The following is a 23,892-nucleotide window of genomic DNA, read 5'->3' as shown; positions in this document are numbered from 1 at the left end:
TGCGCCCATCTCACTTAAGAGGCCGGGGGCCAGCGCTGTCCGGAGAAACTTCCGGGTCACGTGGCCAGTGTGACGAAGCTGCTCTGGCGAGCCAGCACCAGCGCAGCACACGGAAACGCCGTTTACCTTCCTGCTATAAAGCGGTACCTATTTATCTACTTGCACTTAAGAGTGCTTTCAAACTGCTAGGTGGGCAGGAGCTGGGACCGAAAGACGGGAGCTCACCCCGTCGTGGGGATTCGAACTGCCGACCATGCGATCGGCAAGTCCTAGGCGCTGAGGTTTTACCCACAGCGCCACCCGCGTCCCACCCAAGGAGGCAGTTGATGTTAATTGTTTGAGCTTGGGAGAGCGATTTCTACATTCATGACTTCCTATGTAGGATTTAAAATCCTGTTGGGGCTAATACCTTTCCAGATTTTGGGTTTTTTGTTATAGTTCCCATATTAAACATTCTTTCTCCAATATGGTGGGCATTTGTGACAACGTCTGAAAATGTATTAGTAACTAAGACACAATGCAACGCTTTAGAAGATTTTCTTTGACAGCTGTATCCTGTCCTTCCTCCAAGGAGCTCATGATGGCTATCCAGGTTTTTTTTTATGGGTTACACTGAGAGAAGCCAGGAAGCTTTATGATTCTGAGGATTTAAATCCAGTTCTATCTTGTCGAAGGCTGTGGCTGTTCGTGCCCTGCTCATCTCCTGGCTGGATTGCATTGTGGTGTTTTAGATTTAGGATTGCCTGTGGAAATGGGTTGAAAGTACTCTTACTTTCTACTCTGCCTCACTTATTTAAATATATAGAGACATTTGTAGAGCTCTGAGGCATGTCTTCTGGAAGAGATGCACTATTCTGTCATGCACACTTCCTGTACCTCCTCCCTATCTTGCAGCTTGCACCAACTTTGCCTTTTCATTCCATGCAAACTGTGGGGAAGGAAGTGCTATTTCAATATGCTACAAGACACTCCCATATTTATTAAATAAATATTGGGAAAAGTGTCACCACTGAAAATGGGTAATGTATTTTTATTGTGCTCAGTTTAAGTCTCCCATTAAGGCAGAAATCGTTTCCTGATAACTCCCTTGCTCTGGTTTTCATGAACATTTTTACTGGTCAGGGGACCAGCAGTCAGGAGAGTTTCCTATAGAGTTGGAAGGGACTTGGGAGGCCATCTGATCCTACACATTGCTCAGAGCAGGATCTTCAGTGTAGGATACATCTCTGCCAGCCTCTGCTTTAATACCTCTAGCAAAGGAGAGCCTACCAACTCTTGACAGTCTGTTCTACCAGACTGTGGACTTTTCCTAATGTTTATCTGAAGTCTAGCACCCCGCACTTTCCACCCAGTTGTTCTAGTCCTGCTTTTTGGAGCAACAGAGAACAAGCCTTCTCCGCATGCTCTGAATGTTTGTGTCTCTATTCCATTCAGCCAATCACCAAGAGCGCAATTTCTTATTCTTAATACATCCTCTACTTTTCAGTCAGCTGTGCTTGTCATCATAAATTAAGGATTTATAGGACTTTACACCTATCTTTTCACCCTTTCCCCAGCTTTCTAGATCGCCATCAGGTCATTCCAGCCACACTGAAAATGTGTTGTCTAACTTCTCACTAATAAGCATTTTTATTAGACTCACATTAGTTTTGGCTGAGTAGCTGAGTAGACAAATGTTGCATTCTCCTTCCAGCCTGGACTGAGAGACCCCTGGGTATGCGAAACTCTTAAATAAATAAATGCTTAGAAGTCAGTTCTTAGAAATCTGGTTGTTTCCACTGTTTTAATAACAGTATGCGAGGGGACAAGCAGGCATGTCATCTCGACATCCTCTATAAGCTGTGTGAAGCTGGCAGGATTTACACAGTTGATCTTTGACTGTGTCCCCGACCACCACTACTTGCTAACCTGTCAGAGAAGGTTATTCTTTTAAGAACAGACTCATTGTGAGGCAAGTTGTCATTTTAAATCTGCACATATTGAAATAAATTAACTTTTGCAAATTGAACAATAGCCAGCACTCCTGCAGCTGCAATTCTGGTTGCTCAATGACACATCTCCTCAATGACACATAGATTTTGTATGAAATCTAGTACTTTGGCTAATGAGACTTGCAAATGGAGTGAGTTGATTACAGAAGCAAACTTCATTTCCCTGTCTTCCAAGGTGACTTGGTGTTAGGAGGCTTTCAGATTAAATCCATCTGTCTCTGTCCCAGCTAGTATTCTGTTATATCTAAACTTCTGAGCCGAAAACAGGCTGGATGCCAACAATGCAGGTCACTGAGCAAGTCTGCAAATCTCTAGTTCACTGGTTGACTGTGGCAAGAAAGAATTGCTTCCAAGTGACCAGCTAAATAAGCTTTTGTAAACCAGAAAGCCATCAACGTGCGCCAGTAGAGTAATGTTACCATATTTTTTTCAAAGAATCCAGAGACACTTTTTTTAAAAGAGAGAGAGAGAGAAAGTTATTTTTAAAAGTTGTTGGGTTTTTTTTAATTGAGAAGTAGTATCTCCTCTGTCACGCGGCCTTCATCTGGGCCCTGGCCGACTCTCTTGGAGCGCTAGCCGCCATGGAGTAGGCTCGGGTCGGACCTGGGCTCGGCCACGTGCCCTTGCCCTCCTGGTGCTCTCCTACCTCTCCTCCTCAGTGGCGGCAGCAGCAGTGATGCGGCAAGGTCGGGGCTCCCCTCTTTTTTCTCTCTCTTTTTTTAAATGAATATTTATTAGCATTTTCAAAAAACACACAAAAACAACAATTAAACAAAAAATAACAAAAATACAAAAATCCACAATTTAAAAGAGAAAGACAGTTAAAAACACATAAAATTCCAATTACTTATTTTCATTTAGCTTATTTCTCAGACCTCCTCACACCTCCCCTTCTTGTATTCCAATTTAAATTATTAATTCAGCAAATCCTTAACCTTATTTTCATTTAATTTAAACCATTTTAAAAACCAATTTTAACTTATCCAAATTTAAACATCAATACTTAAACATCGTTGCTCATTCTTAAACATTTTTCCTAAAGTCGACCAAAATTTCCCTTCCACGGCTTTCCCCAATTCCAAACAAATAGCAAAACAAAATAAAAACAAAGCAAGTTATAGTTATATACCCTTTGGATTCCCAGACTCCACCTACCCCTTTCCCGGTTTCAGTCCCCAGCAAGTATTCATCAGCTCAATATATTGTTTAGCCTGGAGATCTCACATCCGAGGCTCTTAAATCTCTTTCAGTTCCTCTCTGCCGGCCTTTTTGATAGTCCTTAATGTTGAATCCCAAATTTCGGAGAGGCTTCAGCCCAACAGGATCCATGTTTTTTCCAGCCAGCCCTCCATACTTAAAGATAGAGCCTATGGGGTACTCCAAATCTTGTTTCATATTCCTTTCAAGTCCAAATGTCCCCAAAGCTCCAACTTCCACCTTAATCAAATTTATAATCCTTCAGTCTTCAGATCTCCACATGAGGGGATCTCTCAGTTTTAAGCTCACCAATTCAGGCCAGGCTTTCCACATCAAATTACTATTCTCCTTTGTTGCCTTCATGTCAGGCCACAGATTGCAACTCTCATTTGACATCTGCAGAATTACAGCTCCTCCTTCCTTTTCTTCAGGGACAGCATATGTCTCCTTCTCCATATTCTCATAACTCTCAAGTTTCTCTATTTGTCCAATTGTATGAGCTTCCTGCTTCAAATCCTTATCAGCTTCCACAAAATTGTTTGCTGCTAAGACCAGAGTTGTGACACTTGTAGCCAAGACATCAATTTCCCCTTGTAACTTTCCCAAGAGAACAAATGTTCTATCCAGCCCAGTCTGTATTTTCCCTCCTCCAGCCATTCTTGTAGTGTCCTAAACCCCTTCTAGGGGGATTTTGGTTCCTTAATGTTTTTCAGCTCAAATCCAATAATCAAGTTAATTTGTATCAGTCCTTCCTTATTTTCAACAAATTGTAACGAATATAACCAGGAGAAACGACAGAAACAAAGTTCTCTTTTTCCTTCTGACAGCCGATTTGACAGCTGTCAAACTCTTCAGTACTTCATCAACAGGCTCTCTCACGGGACGCTCCCGGGTCCGGGTGTGTGTGTGTGTGAAACTTCAGCTCTCAAAGTTAATCTTTTATCCTCCAGTAAAATTTCTTATAGTGTCAAACCATGAAGGTTGAAGTCTTTTAGAAAAAGAAAGAAAGGATTCTCTCAACCTTAGATGGCAGGTTCTTTGCTTTAGATTATCTACAAAGGGGGGGGGGGACTTCCTTTTTAACCCTTCCCCTCTCGTTCCTAATTCAACAAAAAAATTTATTTAAATTCCAAATTCCATATTATTCACGGGTTTTTACTTTAAAGTCCAATTATTCCAAGGAAAAAGTCAGCGCTCTCCGACAATGGCTTGCGGCTTCACTCCGCAGAAGGAGCAATGTACTCTCAGCACCGCGCCGCACCCCGTCCCCGTTCTGGAGCCTTTAAAAAGGCTCCTTCGCAGTTGGGGGGGCACTAATGGTGCCTGCCGAGTCACCAGGTTCACAGGCATCCGCGCCTGTGGTTTTTAAGGGTCCCCGCGTCGCCGCCGCGGACAAGACCCGATCCTGCGGAGCCGATTCCCTCCGGAGCTCGGAGGGAATCCGCCATTAGTCGATGGCGCTAACCCGGAAGTCCTTTTTTCTCCTTCCTCTTTCTCTCTCTTCCTTCTCCTTCTCCTCTCCTTCTCCCTGCATCGGCTCTGGGGTTTTCCTGGCCCCGGAGCGCCACTGGGCAGTTGGTCGAGTGGCCAGGTGCTCTCGCTCCCAGCTCGATTTGGGTCACAGGGGGAGAGTGTCAGCAGTTTCCCCCACTGACGCGCTGGGCGTCCCCAGTTCCCCTTTGACAGTGGTGGCAGCAGTAGCAGTCTCAGCAGCCCAGAGCCAGCCTGGTAGCGCAGTTGGCTCTGGCTGGCTTCAGGAGCTGCTCGCTGCTGTAGCACCCACCATTTTGCTTCGCCTGAAGTCCCCATATGATGTGTTGTGTGTCATTGAACCAATGACACAGCATTCATTCCCTACTAATAAATCTACAACACTTAAAATATAAATCTAGGGACATTAAATGAAATGCAGGAACATTCCAAGGATGGATTTTGTCCAGGGACAGATTTGTAAATCCGGGACTGTCCCTGGGAAATGGGGACATCTGGTAACCATACAGTAGAGGTATGTGTTGAATGGTGGGCTGCATAAGACCAAGGCTTCTCTAGTTCAGCATCCTGCTTCCAATAATGACCAACTAGGTGATTCAAAGAATGCCACATTCAAGATCTCACGGCATCTTAGACTGTGTATAGAGGCTGTTTTTGCACAGTGCACTTTTATATACAGCAGTTTTCAGTAGTGCACACCTTCATGTGATGATGCCTTCTAGAGCAACAGCCCCTATCTGTGCTGTCTGTGTTTATGTAGTTTTATGTAGTTTTATGTAGTTTTTCAATTTCATTGTTCCGCAAGGGACAATGACAATAAAGATATCGTAATCGTAATCGTTATTGTCTGTACACACAGGTGGGTATGTCTTCAAATTCTGTGCAATGATGTTATCTACTTCCCACTGCTCAATTGCTGTTTCCAAATGCTTCTCTTTAAATAAAAAAATCACAGTCTTTCAAAAGAGGGACTAGGAACTGATGTGTTGATATGCTGAGCTATAGAGGATATATATATATATATATATATATATATATATATATATATATATGGAAGACATGGAAGACAATCTTACTTGTCCACGAGTGATCGCCAAAGAAATTTTATATATTTCATGTCTTCCATGAAAACGGTCTGAACAGTGAGTTTGTAAGTCTATGTAGAGGCTATTAAGTTACTGTGCTTCTTCTTCTTCTTCTTCTTCTTCTTCTTCTTCTTCTTCTTCCTCTTTTGCTTATTTTATTCATTGACAAGCCCTGCAACATCAACAGGCCTGTCAAGTAGGAGAAAACACTCTCTTCTTCGACAACAAGTGCCTAAGAAGTGCATTCTTGGCACAAAATGGATTGGAATGTGTTTTAGATAGATAGTGTGGGGACTGGACGACATGGGGGTGACGTTGTATTTACAGCAGCCCCCAAAGGCGCCTGCATCCATCACCAAATGCAGATTGTCATGCAATGTGTACACATTCATAGATACCTCCATTCTTTGCTACCCCCTCCCCCATTCAGAGACATGCCTGCCCTGAACATGAAAGGTTGTTTAGCTATTGTGGCTACTAGTTTGGTTTTTGATAGACCTGTCCTTTTTAAAAGGCACCTCATCATTTTGTGTATGCCAGATCAATGGGTGAAAATTCAGCACTCACAAGTAACCTGCATGATTAACCTGCATATGTTCTGTGCATATTAGACAATGTATAGGCTGTGCAGACTACGATGTTCCCCTATGTCATGACTTGGCATATATGGGTCAATCTCTGCGTCACAGGTAAATGACACTCTTTGGGGAGATGCTCCTTTTCCTGTGATAGAAATAGCACAAGGACCCAGCGTGAAAGAACTCATTGCCAACTGTGGTATTTTGGGACACGGTGATACAAAACTGGTTTTATTTATGTTCAGCAGTGATTGGCTACTCTCTTGCTCTTGCTCTCTCTTGCTCAGAGGATTAAGACCTTGTGAAGAACAGCTCCAGATTCAGTCAAAAGGTGGGTGGTGGGTGGAGAATGAAACTTGCTATGTTCTATCAATGTCCTCTCCTAAAGCCCAGCCAGATAAATGACTCAGCCTGCTGCTGCTGCTTTAGAATCCCAGGGACATGTTTCAGGAGCACACCCTAATTCCACAATGCCTATACAGGACATCAGGAAAATATCACACATATTCTTAATCTATTTTGGATTTGGGGTTGCTCTTTTAAAGATTTTGTCGCCTTGCTGTTATTTATATGTATTTTTTGTTTGTTTGTTTTCTATACCGCCCTTCATCAAAGGATCAAAGGGAGGTTTACAATATAAAAACACAAAAATACATACCATAGTAACGAACAAAAACAATACCCCTCCCCCAGTTTAAAAGCCAAATTGAATTTGCCAAATTGAATTAGCCAAAGGCCTGAGAGGAGAGGAATGTTATTGCCTGGTATGTAATGTTATGTAATGAAGGTGTCAGGCAAGCCTCCCTGGGGAGAGCACTCCACAAGTGGGGAGCCACCACAGAGAAGGCCTGTTCACAAAGGAGGCACACAAAGAAGGACCTCAGGTGCTGAGTGCAGAGTGTGGGTTGGTTCATATATGGAGAGGCAGTTAGATGGTTTTCAATGTTAATTGGTTGTGTGTTTTTTTGCCTTGAAATTCTAGGAGATGCAGGAAAAACTCATTTTTGGGAGAAGTAAACAGGAATTATTTATGGATCCTTTTCATGTTCTCTCATCTTTATGCAGCTAGTTTTCATATGTCACTCAAATGCAGTTACTTCAGAAGTAAATGAAGGCTTCTGTTTAAAATTGTGAGCCAATTAACAGAAGAGATGTTGACATTCCCAGGAAAGAACATAAATCATAAGTTAGCAGAATGCATATGTAGGGTGGCTGGGTGCAAATGAGGAAGGGCTCCTTTATATTAATTTATATTAATAACTGTGCAGCAGAGGAAACTTTCTAAATTAGTTACTCACCAGAACTAAACACATACTCCAAGTTTCTTAGCACAGTGACTGAGATGGATCTGAATTATGTGATTCACCTATATGAGTACATCAGAAAGGTGGGATTAGCTGCCAACCAATTTAACTCAACTCAAGCTTCTTTTGGAATCCTGTGAGAAAATAAACATGTGCATGCTCTACACTTAGAAGACTATTTCAGGAATGTCTTGGGAGACCCCAGGAGTTGCTTGAAGAAACAATTATTTAAGTGGTGACTGCAAGCCCCCCCCCCCGCAAGTTGCTGCTTTTCTCTCTAAGATAAAACAGAAGCAGTCCTTTCACCAGCCCAAAGTCTGGACCAGCTGCAGTTTCTCCAGCCCTGCTGATACAGCAAAGCCTTTGCCGGACTGAATCCCTGCAGTAAAGTGAGTGTTTTCTTTACGGGTCTTCACATGACCCCACCATATGTTCCGTGAGCCAGGGGGGTGGGAATGAGTGGATTTGTGCCTGCTAGCCATGCCTCCCAATACCTCCACACCTCCTGGCCATACACTCTTGCAGACGCATGACCGGCATTTAGTTGGAAAACACCTGTGCATGCATACAGCAACAAGGATTACTGTCTGATCTTTGCCACGTGTTTCTGAAGGCTTGACCATTTGCTTTCTGTATGCCTTATTCACATCGTCTATAATTACATGTCTTGCTAGTTTTAAGATAGAGAGGTGACTTATTCTGGGTAAAGATACACTAGAAGAAACATAAATGCCCTACAGTGGCTAACAGCAGTTCAAAACATACCTCACCAGCTGCACTATGTAATCTGGCAAGCAATGCATGGCATAATGTTTTAGAGTTTGTGCATATGCATCAATGCTAAAGATTATGTGCCCACTTTTCCCACCCTGTTTTTTAACTTCTACAGACCCTGCTGAATAATGGCAACTCTTTCAACTTTCGTTAAAAGTTGTCGCCCAAATAGGAACAAACTTTGGACTGTGCTTTACTCAGGGACGGGTATATGAAAAAGAGAATCTGCCTCTGGGAAATAGTTGGAGCATGGAACGGAATCATTTAGCAGAACTTTGATATAATCATTTTGCTTCTGCTAAAAACCCATTTGGTGGTCTTCAACATTGAGCTATTGCAAACGCTTGGCAGGTCATGCCCCCCATATTGTTTGGGGGTTTCTTATGATCCCCTGAGCCACACTGGGGAATACATGGGTGGAGGGGGAAAACCCCATGGTGCAAGTGGAAGCCCCTGTGCAGATACTTTCTCCATGCATGATTTTGTCTTTGTTTGTTACTGTAAAGTGGAATGGGCTGCGTTTCAAATCTGGAGTTTGTTTGATCTGTCTCATTTGCTTGTTCAGTTTTGAAATTATAGTGAAAGATTAGTCAAGCAGACCTCAGAGGCTCTTCTTGTCCCTTGATATCTTTGTATCCCATTTTAACATAATAAGAGTCGCTTGTTTTAACAGTGGGGGGTTAGTTAATGAGCTGTAGTACATAATCCAGTTAGGCGTCTGCTCTCAATTACTTTTAAAAACTTCATGTTCTAATGACTTCAATATACAATGTGCCAATAAATAGTTGAGGTGGCGGTAGTGTGTTTGCAGCTGCCACCTTTGGCCTATTGACTATGTTGGTGGTCAAAATGAGTAGGATATCAAGGTATCTATTGCAACCACACTGGTATCCTTTGTGTCATGCAGTACAGTCCTATGCACATTTGCTCTGAAGAAGCCAGCAATGAATTCAGTGGAGCCTACTCTGAAGAATATGTACAGAGGATAGAAGCTTGTGTCACATATGGTGGTATACAACTTATGTTTTACTCAGAGTAAATCCACTGAAATGAATGAACATGACTAAGGGTTCATCCAGAGCATGGACCCAAGAGGTTTTCTCCTTGCCACATGGTTTTCTAGGCACTGGTCTGAGCAGTTTTTCGCTTGTCCTGATGCTTCTCCCCAGGAAAACATGCTGTATACCAGTACTGAACTGGAGCAACTGTCAGTCTGCAGAAAAACCAGTTTAGTGGTAAGCAGCAAGTTTCCCAGGGGGAAAGCAGTGGGGCAAGTGGAGTTGTGGGTGCATCTTAAGTTAGGTTCATTAAGTTCAATAGATGTACTCTGAGGTAAACGTAGCTGAATGGTACCCACGGTGTCAGGTGTTTTAAATGCTAAATTCAGGGATGAAAAACAGGTTACTGAAAACTAACTGCTATTATAGTCCCTTACTTATCATGGTGCTAAGGAATGTCCACAGTGAGGAATTAACCCTTGATTGTTGAACGTACACTTACAAGTTACAAAAAGGCATGTCCTTTAGTCCTAGACTCTCAGGCAGTAGCTGTCATAGAGAGGCTCTGCTCCTACCTCAATCAACATGATACATAATTTGCAACTCACAAATTACTTGTTTTTTGGGAGAAATTATTCACAACAATATTTATTTCATTTCATAAAATTGATATACTGCTCATTTTCTTTTTTTACAAAACAAAACAAAAAACTCAAAAAAATAAAACACAGGCAGATGCAGCCCATAATAACTTTTCTATTTAATAGGGTGCCATGGTATTGAAAACATGGTCAGTAGTGCAATGCTTTTAAAAAATCTTAAGAGGCGCTATGAACTGCTTGCAAATCAAGCAAAAGGTCACAGTGCCAGCTGTGTATAATCTGTAGGTTGCCCCCCAAAACAATCTCCCTCTGTGATGTATGGGACCCTCACTAAATCAACTTGTGTTTGTGCAGGACGTTTGCTGTGAGCACACAGTGCATGTTTAAACCATTGCATGAGGAATTCCTCAGGCAGCCACTGCACGTTTGGCCAAGGTAAATAGCTAACCCACTGCATGGATATTTGGGCCCCTTCACACACAATAGATTTTCTAGACAGGTATGACTTCTGCTTTTAAAAAACAAATGAAAATCTTGTGGATAGTCCTTTGCCTATTCTTTAATTTATGGCACACATGCACACACATATCTCTGGTTTGGCCATTTGTGTGATCTGAAATCTCACTTGGCGGTAGGTTCCTGCATGGTGGAAGTGAGCATGGAGCACTCAGTACGCGGGATTCTTGTTGTTTGCTGCGCAGAAGTGATACCCATGCATGTAATTAACATGTTAAATTAAGCTTACCGTCATTTAAGCTCATGTACGGTTTGGGGGCAGCTACTCACAGCACTAAAATCTTGGAAATCATAAATGGGAAAATCCTTGCTATGTAATTTTTTCCTTCTCTGTCCCAGGTTGTTCCTCTGAAGTGCTGTACAGTGGTACCTCAGGTTACATACGCTTCAGACTCCATTAACCCAGAAATAGTACCTCGGGTTAAGAACTTTGCTTCAGGATGAGAACAGAAATCGTGTGGCAGCAGCAGGAGGCCCCATTAGCTAAAGTGGTACCTCTAGTTAAGAACAGTTTCAGGTTAAGAACAGACCTCCAGAACAAATTAAGTTCTTAACCTGAGGTATTCTTCAGAGCTTTGTCTTAATTGAAGGCTAAGATTTTTCACTGTATTCAGTGGGATTGCTATAAATCTTGCAAGTTTATTTAATTTTCCTCCGCTCCCTCCCCCCTGAAAGATTTCGTTGACTCAGTATACAGCCCTTTATACCCAGACTGGTTGTTACTGTAATTGCTACAACATTAGAGTTTTTGCAGAAATATCCCCAGTGGCCTTTATTTGATATAATGCAAACTGCAAGCAGAATTGAATGGAAAGTATTTCAAAATTATCTCTTGCTCTCAGGCCAAGATCCTAAATGCCAAGTTTGAGCCTGAAGCCCAAGCTGTACATCTGTTATATCGCCCCATGATTCTAGGATTGTGAAGGGAAACCCCGAGACGCTTAATTCTGATGGCGCCAGGTCAATACTATGGCTAGTTCTACTAGGAGGAAATTGCTCATACGGTTTTATACACCGCAGAGGAACCCCTGCAGTGCAGGAGGGGCAACTCATGACGAATAGGCTCAGTGTCTCGTCTCATCAAGGTCATTTCTACATCTTGCAATTTTAGGTGTACTCCCAAGCTTGTTTTGTGCTCCTGAGATGTAAAAGTGTGTAGGCAACAAGCCTCTGTCACTGAGGTGGCCCCAGTGGCTAGAGGGCTTTTTACCAGCCACAGCTGGTGCAATAGTTACTGCTGGGCCTGGACTGGGAGAGCTTGACCACTGTAGCTTAGGCACTGGTGACTTGGATTACTGCAATTGGATTACTGCACTCTAGGGGGCCTTCCATTGCACTTGATCCGGAAGCTGCGGTTAGTGCGGAACATTGCAGCACAGCTGCTGACAGGAGGTGGCAAGGAAGGCTCCTCAGCACCCGGTGCGGGGTGTCGAGGGGCAGGGCAAACCACCCGGTGGCGCATGTGCGGCGCCAATACAGACGGTGCTCAAGCGACACCCATACCGACGGCGCCTGCGCTCCCTCGGCCACCCTACAAATGAGTGGAGCCCTCAGCCGGCCGCCATTTTGTCACCCCCCCTCAGGGTGACACCCCCCCCTTCCTACGCCCTTGCCTGTCTGTATACAGCACCTCTACTGTACATACAGCAGACCAACACTGGTTGACCATTTGATGCTAGACCAAGGTGTTTGTATATAAAGCCCTTCACAGTTTGGGACCAGTTTACTTGCAGGATCACTTTAATCCATATGTGTCTACTCAACTTCACTTCAATTTGCAGAACTTGCACGGTTACACATGCACATAACGCTCGCTCCACATTTGTAAAAAATCAGTTGTTTAGCATGGCTGTACCTCCACTTTGGAGCTCCTTGCCTATTATGCATCAGGCAGGCACCTTCGCTTTATCATTTTGGGCACTTGTGGAAAACATTTTTGTTCAGGCAAGCCTCTCCAGATAGGTAGAAGCTACATGTGTTTAATCTCTTTTTAACTATTGTTGATTTTAATCATATTTTGAATTTGTAAATACCTATTGGTCTGCAATTTAATGTTTTTGTTTATTTTTTAATAAGCTGCTTATAATCAAGCAGTATATACATTTTGTTAAGTAAAGGTAATACATATAATGTATATCCTATTTTTTAAAAAAACAAAAACAAAAAAAACCAGCAATGCCATAGTGGATTCAGCATTAAAAATGTATTGTAACTATCAGTGGGTTAAACTATAACCTTATTTGTATAATCAATTTTTTGGATTCAGATCTTTTATAATATCTGCTTTTTAGATTGTGGCTTTAGAACACATATAAATTGTCATCTGTTGATGTTCCCAACCTCTTGTGTCTTTTCATTTGAGGGCAGCTGCCGTGCTTGTGGCCTTCCCTCGTTAGTTCTGCAGGTGTAGTAAGCTTTTGTCATTTTGAGTTTCAGGTGCATCTTTCTTTACACCTTTGCTGCACAATTACTTAGGTATGGCTGTGGACCCACGATAATTTTATCAGGCAAATAAAGAGAAGTGTGGTAGCTGAGCGCTAAAAAAGGTGCCTGTTTATATGATATCAAAATGGCAGACCACTTTGTTCATTTGGATGGACAGTTTTTTACTGAGGAATGACAAGTGTAATGAGAAATATACACCAAAGTGATGGTAGAGGCAACAGTACAAACATGCTGGGCTGTAATTTAAAAGTTGCAGGTTGACATGGAGCATTGCTCAGACATTCTTGAACTATAACCTTATGACAGAATTCATAAGGAATTCAAGAATTAGTGAGCTTCCAGAAGTATATCAAGAACATGTAAGATGCAAAGATCAAATCCATGTTAGGGCTGCTATACATCCGGGATTTCAAAGGCGGAATTGAAAGGCTCAACAACTTTCAGGGTGTCCTGGTTTTTACTTTTACCAATTCATTTAATTGAAGAAAGTGGAAAGGCAAAATTCTGTAGCTCTATTACAGTTTTGTTTTATGTGCCTTCCTTTCTCCATTTAGGTGGCTACGAGACAGGTCACAAACCCACCATTAAAATGAATGACAACCATAAAATCATAAGTATCCATAAAAGTGAATTAAAAAAGCAGAACCACTCAGGCTCATTTTCAGACTCTCCAAAGGCCTGCTGAAGTTAAAGAACATTTTTGCCAGTCTGCCAAGAACTGCTAAACAATTGAACAAAGCATCTTCCTAAGGCAGAAAGATTGTGCCAATTCTTGCTTCCAGGGGTGGTGGTTCATGAAGTCACACCTGGTGTTTTCTTATGTATGCAGTTCTGGAATCCAGTTAAGTCAAAACCAGCACCTTTAACTGAATCCAGAAGCAAGAACCAACTAACCAGCCATTTAAACTCTTTTAACAGTAGGGTGATACGTAGAATACTAAACCGTGGACAGGCTGATCCTTACCTGCCCGGGGGCTTCTCTGCTCTGACCATGCTGTGATATTCATTCAGCCTGATGTTTAAGGAAGTGGAAACCTGTGAATAGGATTATTTTGGTGGTGAAATATACTCAGAGTCGCAAAGTGATTTCATGCTCTTTATTCAGCTCATAGTGGTGAGGAGGAATGAATGAAAGTCCCCTCAAGGTATCTGCTTTATATACATTATTTACACAATGGGCTGAACATGATTGGCTAATTCCGGAATTCTACTGTAAGCCAATCAGGTTGTGGATTCACTTCTATCTGGAGCATGATTGGGTAGTTCCTGCCAACCAATCATACTGCTGCATTGTTCTAGGACCAATCAGACTGCTGCATTCTGAATCCTATTGTTCTAGGACCAATCAGGCTGCTGCCTTTTGGATCCTATTGTTCTAGGGCCAATCAGACTGCTGCAGTTTGGATCCTATTCAACCCAGTACATAACACCCCTCCCCTCTAAGTTCCAGTCCTGCCCGGGAGGTCGCATTCATAGTCCTCAAGGTACGCTGGCGGCCTACGTGTGCGTTGCGGCCTGGGGTGTTCCCTGGTCCGGGGTTCAGGTTCTGGCTCGTGTTCCAAGGATGCTGGCTGTGATGGGGCTGTTTGGTCTGGCGCAACCGGCTCACTCAGTCGTGGTTCTGGTTCCGGTGTCCTTTCGGCCTCGCAGGTCCTCTCTGTATTTACTGATTCTGCCTCTCCTGCTGGCCCCTCGTGCTCTATGGGCCTCACTGCCCCTCTGTTCCCTTGGGACTCCTCTGCCCTTTCCTCCTCCTGGTCTTCTCCTGGGAATCGTCGCCGTATCTGGTCGCAGTGGCGGCGCCAGCATTGCCCCCCATCCGTTAGCACCTCATACGACACGGGGCCAGTGACCCTGGTGACTGTGGCGGGTACCCATGCTGGGCCTGCCCCAAAATTCTTTGCGTACACTGGGTCCTGAGCCTCGAAGGTCCGGGGGTTCTTGCCTTCCCCCACCACTGCCTCATCCTGAGCTCTATCGGGGTGAAGGCGGTCCAATCTGATTGCAAGGCGCCGACCCATTAGTAGTTCAGCGGGGCTCCGGCCAGTCGTTGAGCTGGGGGTGCTGTGCTGTGCTAGAAGGAATGTGGCAAGGCGGTACTCCCAATCCCCTTGTGTCATACGGCGAAGGGTGTCCTTGGTGGTCCGCACCATGCGTTCTGCTTGGCCATTGGTGGCAGGGTGGAATGGCGCCGAACGGATGTGGCGGATGGCGTTCTGCGTTGTGAAGGTTTGGAATTCTCCTGACGTAAATGCAGTCCCGTTGTCTGAGACGAGAGTGTCAGGGAGCCCGTGGGTTGCAAACAGCCTGCGTAGTACCCGGATGGCTGCGGACGTAGAAGTGGACGGTACCAGTGCGACTTCCAGCCATTTGGTGTAGGAGTCCACCACTATGAAGAATGTTTTCCCCTGAAAGGGGCCAGCGAAGTCCACATGCAGGCGTGACCATGGTGCTCGGGCGGACTCCCAGGACTGGACTGGGGCCCTTGGGGGATCTGGGCGGGATTCTTGGCAGGCCTGGCAGTGTTTGACCCAGGCCTCTATCTCTCCGTCGATCCCCGGCCACCACACATAACTCCTGGCAAGGGCCTTCATTCTTACTACCCCTGGGTGTGTCTCGTGTAGGGCTGTGAGGACCCTTTTGCGGAGGGGCTGGGGAACAACGACCCTGCTTCCCCATAACAGGCACCCCTTGTGGGCTGACAGTTCATGTTTGCGGGTTGTGTAGCCGGCGAATTCTGGCCCGGGGCTGCTGCTGGGCCATCCCCTCCACACCCAGTCCAGGACCCGGGAGATGACCCTATCTTTCTTGGAATGGTGTGCAACTTCTTGTGCCTGAATGGGGCGGTCAGGAAGCAGCTCCAGGCTCATAACCTCTTGTGCAGGTGCTGGGTCGGAGCCTGTTTCCGGTAGTGGTAGCCTGCTGAGGGCGTCCGCATGGCCCATCGCCTTCCCCGGACGGTGAATCAGTGCATACTGGTAGCTGGCAAGGAAAATTGACCACCTGAGGACGCGAGGAGACAGCACTTGGGGAGTCTGCTTTTCAGGGGCAAACAAGCCAAGCAACGGCTTGTGGTCAGTCACCACGGTGAAGGGCCGCCCGTACAAGAAATCATGGAATTTTTTTACTCCCTTCACGATTGCCAGACCCTCCTTGTCGATTTGCGAGTAGTTCCGCTCGGTTGCGTTGAGTGTCTGGGAAAAGTATGCTACTGGTACCTCTCTTCCATCCGGGAGTTGGTGTCCCAGGACAGCGCCAATTCCATAGGGCGAGGCGTCGCATGCTAGCACCACCGGCAGCCTCTCGTCGAAGTGTGCCAAGACCGAGTTTGAGACAAGCAAGTCCTTGACTGCCTGGAATGCGGCCTCCTGGCGCTGGCCCCACACCCAAGGGGCCCGCTTGTCCAGGAGTCTGTGTAGGGGCTCCGCTACCGCCGCCTTGTGGGGAAGGAAGGAATGGTAAAAGTTCAATAGTCCCAAGAAGGCCTGAAGTTCAGTCTTGTTCTTGGGCGCTGGGGCATCACAAATGGCCCGTACCTTGTCCCCAGTCGGGTGGACCCCTTCTGCGTCCACCATAAATCCAAGAAAGTCCACCTGAGGCACTCCTAGTAGACATTTTTCCCGCTTCACCTTGAGACCCGCCGTCTGGAAACGGTGCAGAACGGTGCGGAGGCGGTCCTCAAACTCCTCTGGTGTGGGCCCGGCAATCAACACATCATCGAAGAAGGGGGTGACGCCAGGAATCCCTTTAAGTAGAGAGTCCATTAGATTCTGGAATATGCCTGGTGCCACGCTGATACCGAATTGCAGCCGCTTTACCCTGAATGCTCCTCTGTGCGTCACAATCGTCTGTGCCTCTGCTGTGGCCTCATCTACTGGCAGCTGTTGATATGCTTGGGCCAAGTCCAGCTTGCCAAAAATTTTCGACCCAGCCAGGGTGGCAAGAACATGGCTGACCACTGGCACTGGGTATGCATGGGCCGTAAGGGCCTTGTTTATGGTACATTTGTAGTCTGCGCAGATGCGGACCGAACCATTAGGCTTGACGGGTGTGACAATTGGGGTTTCCCAGGGGGCATTAGGCACCGGCTCCAGCACTCCTTGCTCCACAAGCCGGTCCAATTCCTCGTCTATACGGGGTTTCAGGGCAAACGGGACCCGGCGGGCCTTGAGCCTGACCGGTCGTACTGCGGGGTCAAGCTGTAGAGCAATTGGGGGGCCCGTATACTGTCCCAATTTCCCATCAAAAACCCCCGGAAATTCCTTGCATATGGCGTCCACGTCCACTTGTAAGCTAGTGTGGTTCACCCCGGTGACGGCTAGCCCCAGTGGTCCAAACCATGCCAATCCCAGTAAGCTAATGTAGGGGCCCTTGACCACCAGCAATTCCAGTTGCCGCGTCCGCCCTCGGTATTGCACCCTGAAGGTCCCCACCCCCATTGTGGGGACCTTACGTTTCTGGAAGTCCCGGAGGGTGAATGGGGCCGGCCTGAGTTTGGGACCCCCAGTAGGACACAGTTTCCTTAAGGTCCTTGCCGAGATTATGGATAGAGTTGAACCCGTGTCAAGCTCCATGCGGCATGGGGCCCCCTCTATCTGTACGTCAACATAAATTTTCTCTACGTTGGGGTGGGGCAACTGGTATACCTGGAAGTCCGTGAGCTCCGTCGAGTTGCCTTGGTGCGTTGGGCCCCGGGACCTGGGGCTCTTGGATTGGTCATCTGATGCCTGGCGTCGGGTGGGCCGAGCCCGACACACCCGGGCGATGTGTCCCGATTTTCTGCACTGCCTGCACTCTGCGTTGCGGAAACGGCAGGTCCTCCTCTCGTGACTTTCTCCGCAACTTGCGCAGTTCCCTCCTTCTCGTCGAGGCAGCTGTGGTATGTGGGCTGCTTGAGTGCGCTGCTGTACTCGGTGCACCTCCTCCCTGTTGGATCCTGAGTCGTCGGTGAGGTCTTCATGGTGGACCCTCGGTTGGGATGGCTGGCTCGGCCGTGCCTCTTGCGTCGACCTCTCGGCAGCTTCCGTTGCCAGGGCCTCCTCCAGAGCGACCTGGAACGTTAGGTCCTTCTTAGCGTAGAGGCGTCGTTGCAGCTTCTCATCCCTCAGGCCACCGACGAGGCGGTCACGAAGCATGTTCTCCAGCTCTGAGAAGTTGCAGAACCGGGCGGCTTGGCGGAGAGAGGTCACAAACCCAGTTATGGTTTCCCCAGGGGCTTGCCGCTTTGCATAGAAGGCATTTCGACGAGCCACCACTGAGGGCTGTGGCGAAAAGTGCCCCTTCAGCTGTTCCATTATTGTTTTGTATGGAACAGTAGCAACGTCTTCAGGCGCAAGGAGAGCCCGGGCAATTTCAAATGTCTCCTCTCCGCAAACGCTGAAGAATATTGCCCTCTTCTTGGCGTCTTCTTCATCGGTGACCCCTTTGGCTTCTAGGAGGAAGGTGAAACGGGAGGCGTACGCTTCCCAGTCTCCGGATGCTGGGTTGAACGGTGAGAAGCTGCTGTCGGTTGCCATTCTGAGTTCCTTGTGTCCCGGAGCTGAAGCCTGGATACACGGTGCGAGGCAGCGGTGCGGCAGGTGGCGGTGCTGCGGTGCTGTGTGTGGCAGTCAGCTCAGCGGGATCCCACCTTCGTCGCCAGTGAAATATACTCAGAGTCGCAAAGTGATTTCATGCTCTTTATTCAGCTCATAGTGGTGAGGAGGAATGAATGAAAGTCCCCTCAAGGTATCTGCTTTATATACATTATTTACACAATGGGCTGAACATGATTGGCTAATTCCGGAATTCTACTGTAAGCCAATCAGGTTGTGGATTCACTTCTATCTGGAGCATGATTGGGTAGTTCCTGCCAACCAATCATACTGCTGCATTGTTCTAGGACCAATCAGACTGCTGCATTCTGAATCCTATTGTTCTAGGACCAATCAGGCTGCTGCCTTTTGGATCCTATTGTTCTAGGGCCAATCAGACTGCTGCAGTTTGGATCCTATTCAACCCAGTACATAACAGGTGGCATTGATATTTTGTCAGTGTAGTAACAGAATTTGTCACTACTTGTCAGATTTTCCTTTGGGTAGAAAAATCTGGTGCTGTGACATGCTAATTCTGACCTTGCTGCCAGATTTTGAAATTCCCACCACTTGCCCAGTGACTGCACATAATTCAGTAGTTGCAGAATCTGGCAGAAGACAGGCATTCTATTGAAATGCTCCAGGGATGTAAAAACCTCTCACCTATCCTGGTTGCGTTGCCAAAAGCATCCTGTAGATATGGTGAGCACCATCTGTCGCAAGAAGACTCAACTGCAGGAGCCTTTGGAAGGGGGGGGGGCGGTGTCCCTGGCCTACCACTGTCCACTTCAGTTTCAGAGTTGACCTTTATCAAAAACAAGCGGCTGTTCTGCATTGCAAATTTTAAAATAGGATCTCCTGCTGAAAGCAGTACAAATGGCTAACTGTCACAGATGCTTTCGTTGAGATTCCTGCATTGCAGGTGGACTAGATGATCCTTGGGATCCCTTCCAACTCTATGATTCTATGGAATTTTCAATTCGGTCAGCAAAGTTTCTTGGTTTTGCTATTATTCAGTTATTATTCAGAGATGCTTTAACACAGGTCTGATTATGGAGAACGTCTTGAGGTGTGCCCCAGAGCTTCAGCACGCCCCATGGCAATATCAGCTTCCTTTGGTTAAGTAGGGGCTCCAATGACAATGTCTCATAACCTGTGCTGGAAGTTTGGGTGAAACTCTGCGTGCAGAAGAGGGGATTTGCACGGGTTAAGACAGAGTTAGGGCCTTCCAGGTTTCCAGATGATCAACTTCTCTCTGTTTTAATTAGACTGATATGCACAGGTTGCATCCTGCTTACAGCTTCCCCCTCCTCCTTCTCACTCTTCTCTCTCGGACCTCAAGAGGAGAGGTCATCTTCAACTATCCTCTGAGACAACAAAGGAGCAAGCATTGCTGCGTTGTTCTTCTCTAGACTACTTAGTTAGACAGGAACCAGAAACATTTTCTGTTCAAATTATGCATTTCCTACAATAGTAAACAGGTAATGACCTCCCAGTGTGACTAGCTTTGGGGTCTAGTCATTCCCTGATACCTTCCTCACGTATTGTTTTCATTTAATATCAAAACCTCCTAGTAGTATGACTTGACCCCCCCCCTTTTGAGTCATTAGCACAGCCTTATCTCTACTATGACATCATTGTGAAATGCGTTTTTGTCATGTTTGCTCATTTTAATCCACTCCTGGTGTCTTGCTTGTGAAGTGCCTCACCCCCTTCATTTTAATTGTATTCTAAATGGTTGCAATGACAGTCTAACTGACCCTATACTATTTTAATTAAATCAAATAAAAACAAAAAAGACACACATGCAGCCGGGGGGAGGGGGCTCAAACACTCCTTTCTTGTAGATTGTGGATTATGAATTGGCACGGATGGGGAGAGATATACAGATTTTTTTTATAACCCCCAAATGCTGGGTGGCTAAAAAGGTTGAATGATTGGTGCAAGAAGCAGGAGTTGAAAGAGAGAAAACACACACACACATATTTTGCCACTGGAACTGTATTAGAACAGTTGGCAGTAGGAGAGCTTTTATCTGCCCCCCCCCCTCCAAGTTCCTTCCTAAATCTAAGGCTAATTTTATTGTGAGTCTCTGAGTCACCATCTTATCACACAGCAACAGACACTTCATAAAGCTTGAATTAAATGAATCAATATCTAAATAAAAAAATTGATAACAAGATCACCTTTGTGATACCAAATCTTAACAAAAAATGTTCAGAAAAAAGCAAACAACTGTTTTGCATGACCTCAATAAACACAATTTTAATTGCAACCTTGATGGAAACCTTCAGAAGCAGGAAATACGGCAGAAGGAAATTGTGAATACAGCCCCAGGGAAGACACTTAGGCACCACACAACAACCCCCCCTCCCATATTGCTGCTTCCTCTCTCCTCTCCGTGATGTTGTCCAGAGTCCAACATTTCTGCTTGTGGTGATGCTCATAGAAGCCATTGTGGTTTGCTACATAAGCTGAACATTAGGCACATTACAACCCACAAGTTCTGTATTGCTCCTGAGTAGCTAGGACAGATGGATTCACAAGAACTATTTCCCCCCCTGAAAAGATTAGGAAATTTCCCCACCTTCAACTGAGATGGGTTTTGAACAACAATCATATGTGAATTCATTGCAGCAAAGAAAGTTGAAAACAATGTTAAAATGCATCTTTGGGCTATTTGTGGGGCATAGGAATTTGTTCATATTTTTTTTCAAAATATAGTCTGGCCCACCACATGGTCTGAGGGACGGTGGACTGGCCCACGGCTGAAAAAGGTTGCTGACCCCTGCTTTAAAGGAACCACTGGGATCTTATTCAACATTTGTGTAATCTGATCCCAGCTGAACTGGTACCTGCAAAACTGCTGTCTGGCTGTCTGGAACTGGTTCTGCTTGTGCAGCAAACAGGCCACCAAGGTCCTCTTGCCAAAGCCCACCACAAAAGGGTAGGGAGCAAGGGGTCTGGGTCTTCCTGTAAGGCTCTTGCTGCCTTGTTGTTGTTTAGTCGTCTTCGTGACCCCATGGACCAGAGCACGCCAGGCCCTCCTGTCTTCCACTGTCTCCTGCAGTTTGGTCAGACTCATGTTTGTAGCTTTGAGAACACTGTCCAGCCATCTCGTCCTCTGTCGTCCCCTTCTCCTTGCGCCCTCCATCTTTCCCAACATCAGGGTCTTTTCCAGGGAGTCTTCTCTTCTCATGACGTGGCCAAAGTCTTGGAGCCTCAGCTTCAGGATCTGTCCTTCCAGTGAGCACTCAGGGCTGATTTCCTTCAGAATGGAGAGGTTTGATCTTCTTGCAGTCCATGGGACTCTCCAGAGTCTCCTCCAGCACCATAATTCAAAAGCATCCATTCTTCGGCGATCAGCCTTCTTTATGGTCCAGCTCTCACTTCCATACATCACTCCTGGGAAAACCATGGCTTTAACTATATGGACCTTTGTCGGCAAGGTGATGTCTCTGCTTTTTAAGATGCTGTCTAGGTTTGCCATCGCCTTTCTCCCAAGGAGCAGGCGTCTTTTAATTTCGTGACTTGCTGCCTTACAAATCTCTTAATTGTGGAAATACAATTTTGTGCCCACAAAAGTATTACTTTCATGCAGTGCTATTTTTTCTAGAAAAAGAGGTGCTGGAACTCACCATGAACACCTGCCTTATTCTCTGAGAATGGCAATAGTGCCCACCCGAGAGGTGCCAGAACTGAGTTCTAGTGAGTTCCTGCTGAAAAAAGCCCTGCTTGCACATATGATTTACTAGCAAAATGTTAGGTGAATTTAGTTTGGCTTATGGTTTCCAGGGGTTGGCTGTGTGCACTTCACTAATGAGTAAAATTTTTAGAAGGCAATGTAGAACAAGAATAATAAATAAACACAAGTGGTTTTTGAAACATTTACGCTGCACCATAGTTGCTTTGTAAGTTAGATCACTCGACAGAAATATAGTTGGTTAAATCTGTTATGTACTGAAGTTCTCACCCTGGGCCAGCAGGGGGATACTGTAGATAGTTTTTACTCAGGTCCACATATGCAAATAAGGGATTGAAAGTGACGTTCAGTGATTGGATAGTTTTAGAAAGTTGCTACAGTTACATTGTACTGGAGCTCTATATAAGCAGGCTGGCTGAACCCTTCAGTTCAGTTCTGTTCTGACCTGTGAATAAATGAGAGCTGTTTGGAGAATTGCTGTGTCATCTGATATGTTCACCCGCAATTAACAAAATCAATAACAGTTCACTCCTTCATGCATAGATGGTTTTTGTTACTGTTCATACACCATAATTCATAGTGTTGTGTCAGTAAATTCTGTTCCTTTCCAGCAGGCCTCTTCAGTGACAAATGAATGTGATGTGAGGAAGTACAGAGAAAATTCTAAGTTGGTTTTTAATTTCTCTCTCTCTTTGAGGAAGCAAAATTTATCCAGGCTAATTGGCTAATTGAACTTTCAATTATGCAGCATTCTACCTTACAGATGGAATTGTTATTTTATAAAGTATCCTTTATTGCTGAATAAATGGATTCACAATCGGGCAGGTGGGGTGGGTGCAAATCAGGCATCGGGATTAGGGAAGGAGCAGCTGGGGGGGAGGCGGAGCCCCCTCCACCGCCTGGTTTGAGTGGGAGGGGATGGGATGGGGGCTGCAGCCAGCAGCAGCAGCAGCTAGTGAAGAGGCATGTCCACTGTGGCTGCTGCTTTCCTGCGCTGTGCTGCCTCCGTGCCAGGGGAAGGTAGCGCCAGGTGCCTTGAAGTGAGGGCGATCAGCTGCCCTGTTCTCTCTCCGCGTGAGGGAAGGCAGCTCAGATCAGCAGCATTATCGGCTGAGATCATCGTGCAATATTGGCAATGCCTGTGTGTTGCCGGGTCAAAATGGTTATCGCAGTATGATTTCTAAACCGATTTTGGACAGTATATTGAAGAATTGCACAGCGCTAAAACAGACTATTAAATTTGTGATAGTACCATGCAAAAATGACAAAAATTAGTGGGGGCAGGCATGGGATGGGGCCATGGACCCCCTGGGTGCATTCTGCAGCCCCCCCAGGGTCCCCAGACTCCTAACTGGGAACCACTGTGCTAGAGTATTGTTATTTTGACCAGTGATAATAAATGCGTTGATTGAAGGTATGTATGGGATAAAGCAGTTAGATGGGCAGCATATAGATATATTACTTACTTACTTATTTACTATTGAGTTAAAAGTTGTACCTATTTTTTCCCTTGAAATGTTTCTCACATAATACCATTGGTTGATTTGTACTATACAGTGGTACCTCGGGTTAAGAACTTAATTCGTTCTGGAGGTCTGTTCTTAACCTGAAACTGTTCTTAACCTGAAGTACCAC

General features: G+C 45.6%; 2 protein-coding genes across 2 annotated transcripts in view; one reads left to right on the top strand and one right to left on the bottom strand.

The window, feature by feature from the left end:
* The window catches only part of CAMK1D (calcium/calmodulin dependent protein kinase ID), a 260,116-nt gene that overhangs the window by 67,201 nt on the left and 169,023 nt on the right, over window positions 1-23,892 (top strand). The window lies entirely within an intron of this gene.
* On the bottom strand, window positions 16,363-18,920 carry LOC307225480 (uncharacterized protein). The gene is made up of 2 exons (XM_079993337.1): window positions 17,628-18,920; window positions 16,363-16,726 (listed from the first exon to the last, which is right to left on the bottom strand). Exons 1-2 carry the CDS (start codon window positions 18,495-18,497, stop codon window positions 16,688-16,690), a joined length of 909 nt encoding a protein of 302 aa, XP_079849463.1. The 5' UTR covers window positions 18,498-18,920; the 3' UTR covers window positions 16,363-16,687.

The sequence above is a fragment of the Podarcis cretensis genome (assembly GCF_951804945.1).
Source record: "Podarcis cretensis genome assembly, chromosome: 10".
Classification (NCBI taxonomy): Eukaryota; Metazoa; Chordata; class Lepidosauria; order Squamata; family Lacertidae; genus Podarcis; species Podarcis cretensis.
The sequence above is the reverse complement of the archived record's forward strand: the minus strand, read 5'-3'. Positions and strand labels throughout refer to the sequence as shown.

Coding starts and splice junctions, on each gene's coding strand:
- LOC307225480 (XM_079993337.1), bottom strand. CDS start 18,497: ATGGCAACCGACAGCAGCTTCTCACCGTTCAACCCAGCATCCGGAGAC. Junction 16,727..17,627: donor CGGAGCTCACGGACTTCCAG/GTATACCAGTTG, acceptor CTCTACTTAAAG/GGATTCCTGGCGTCACCCCC.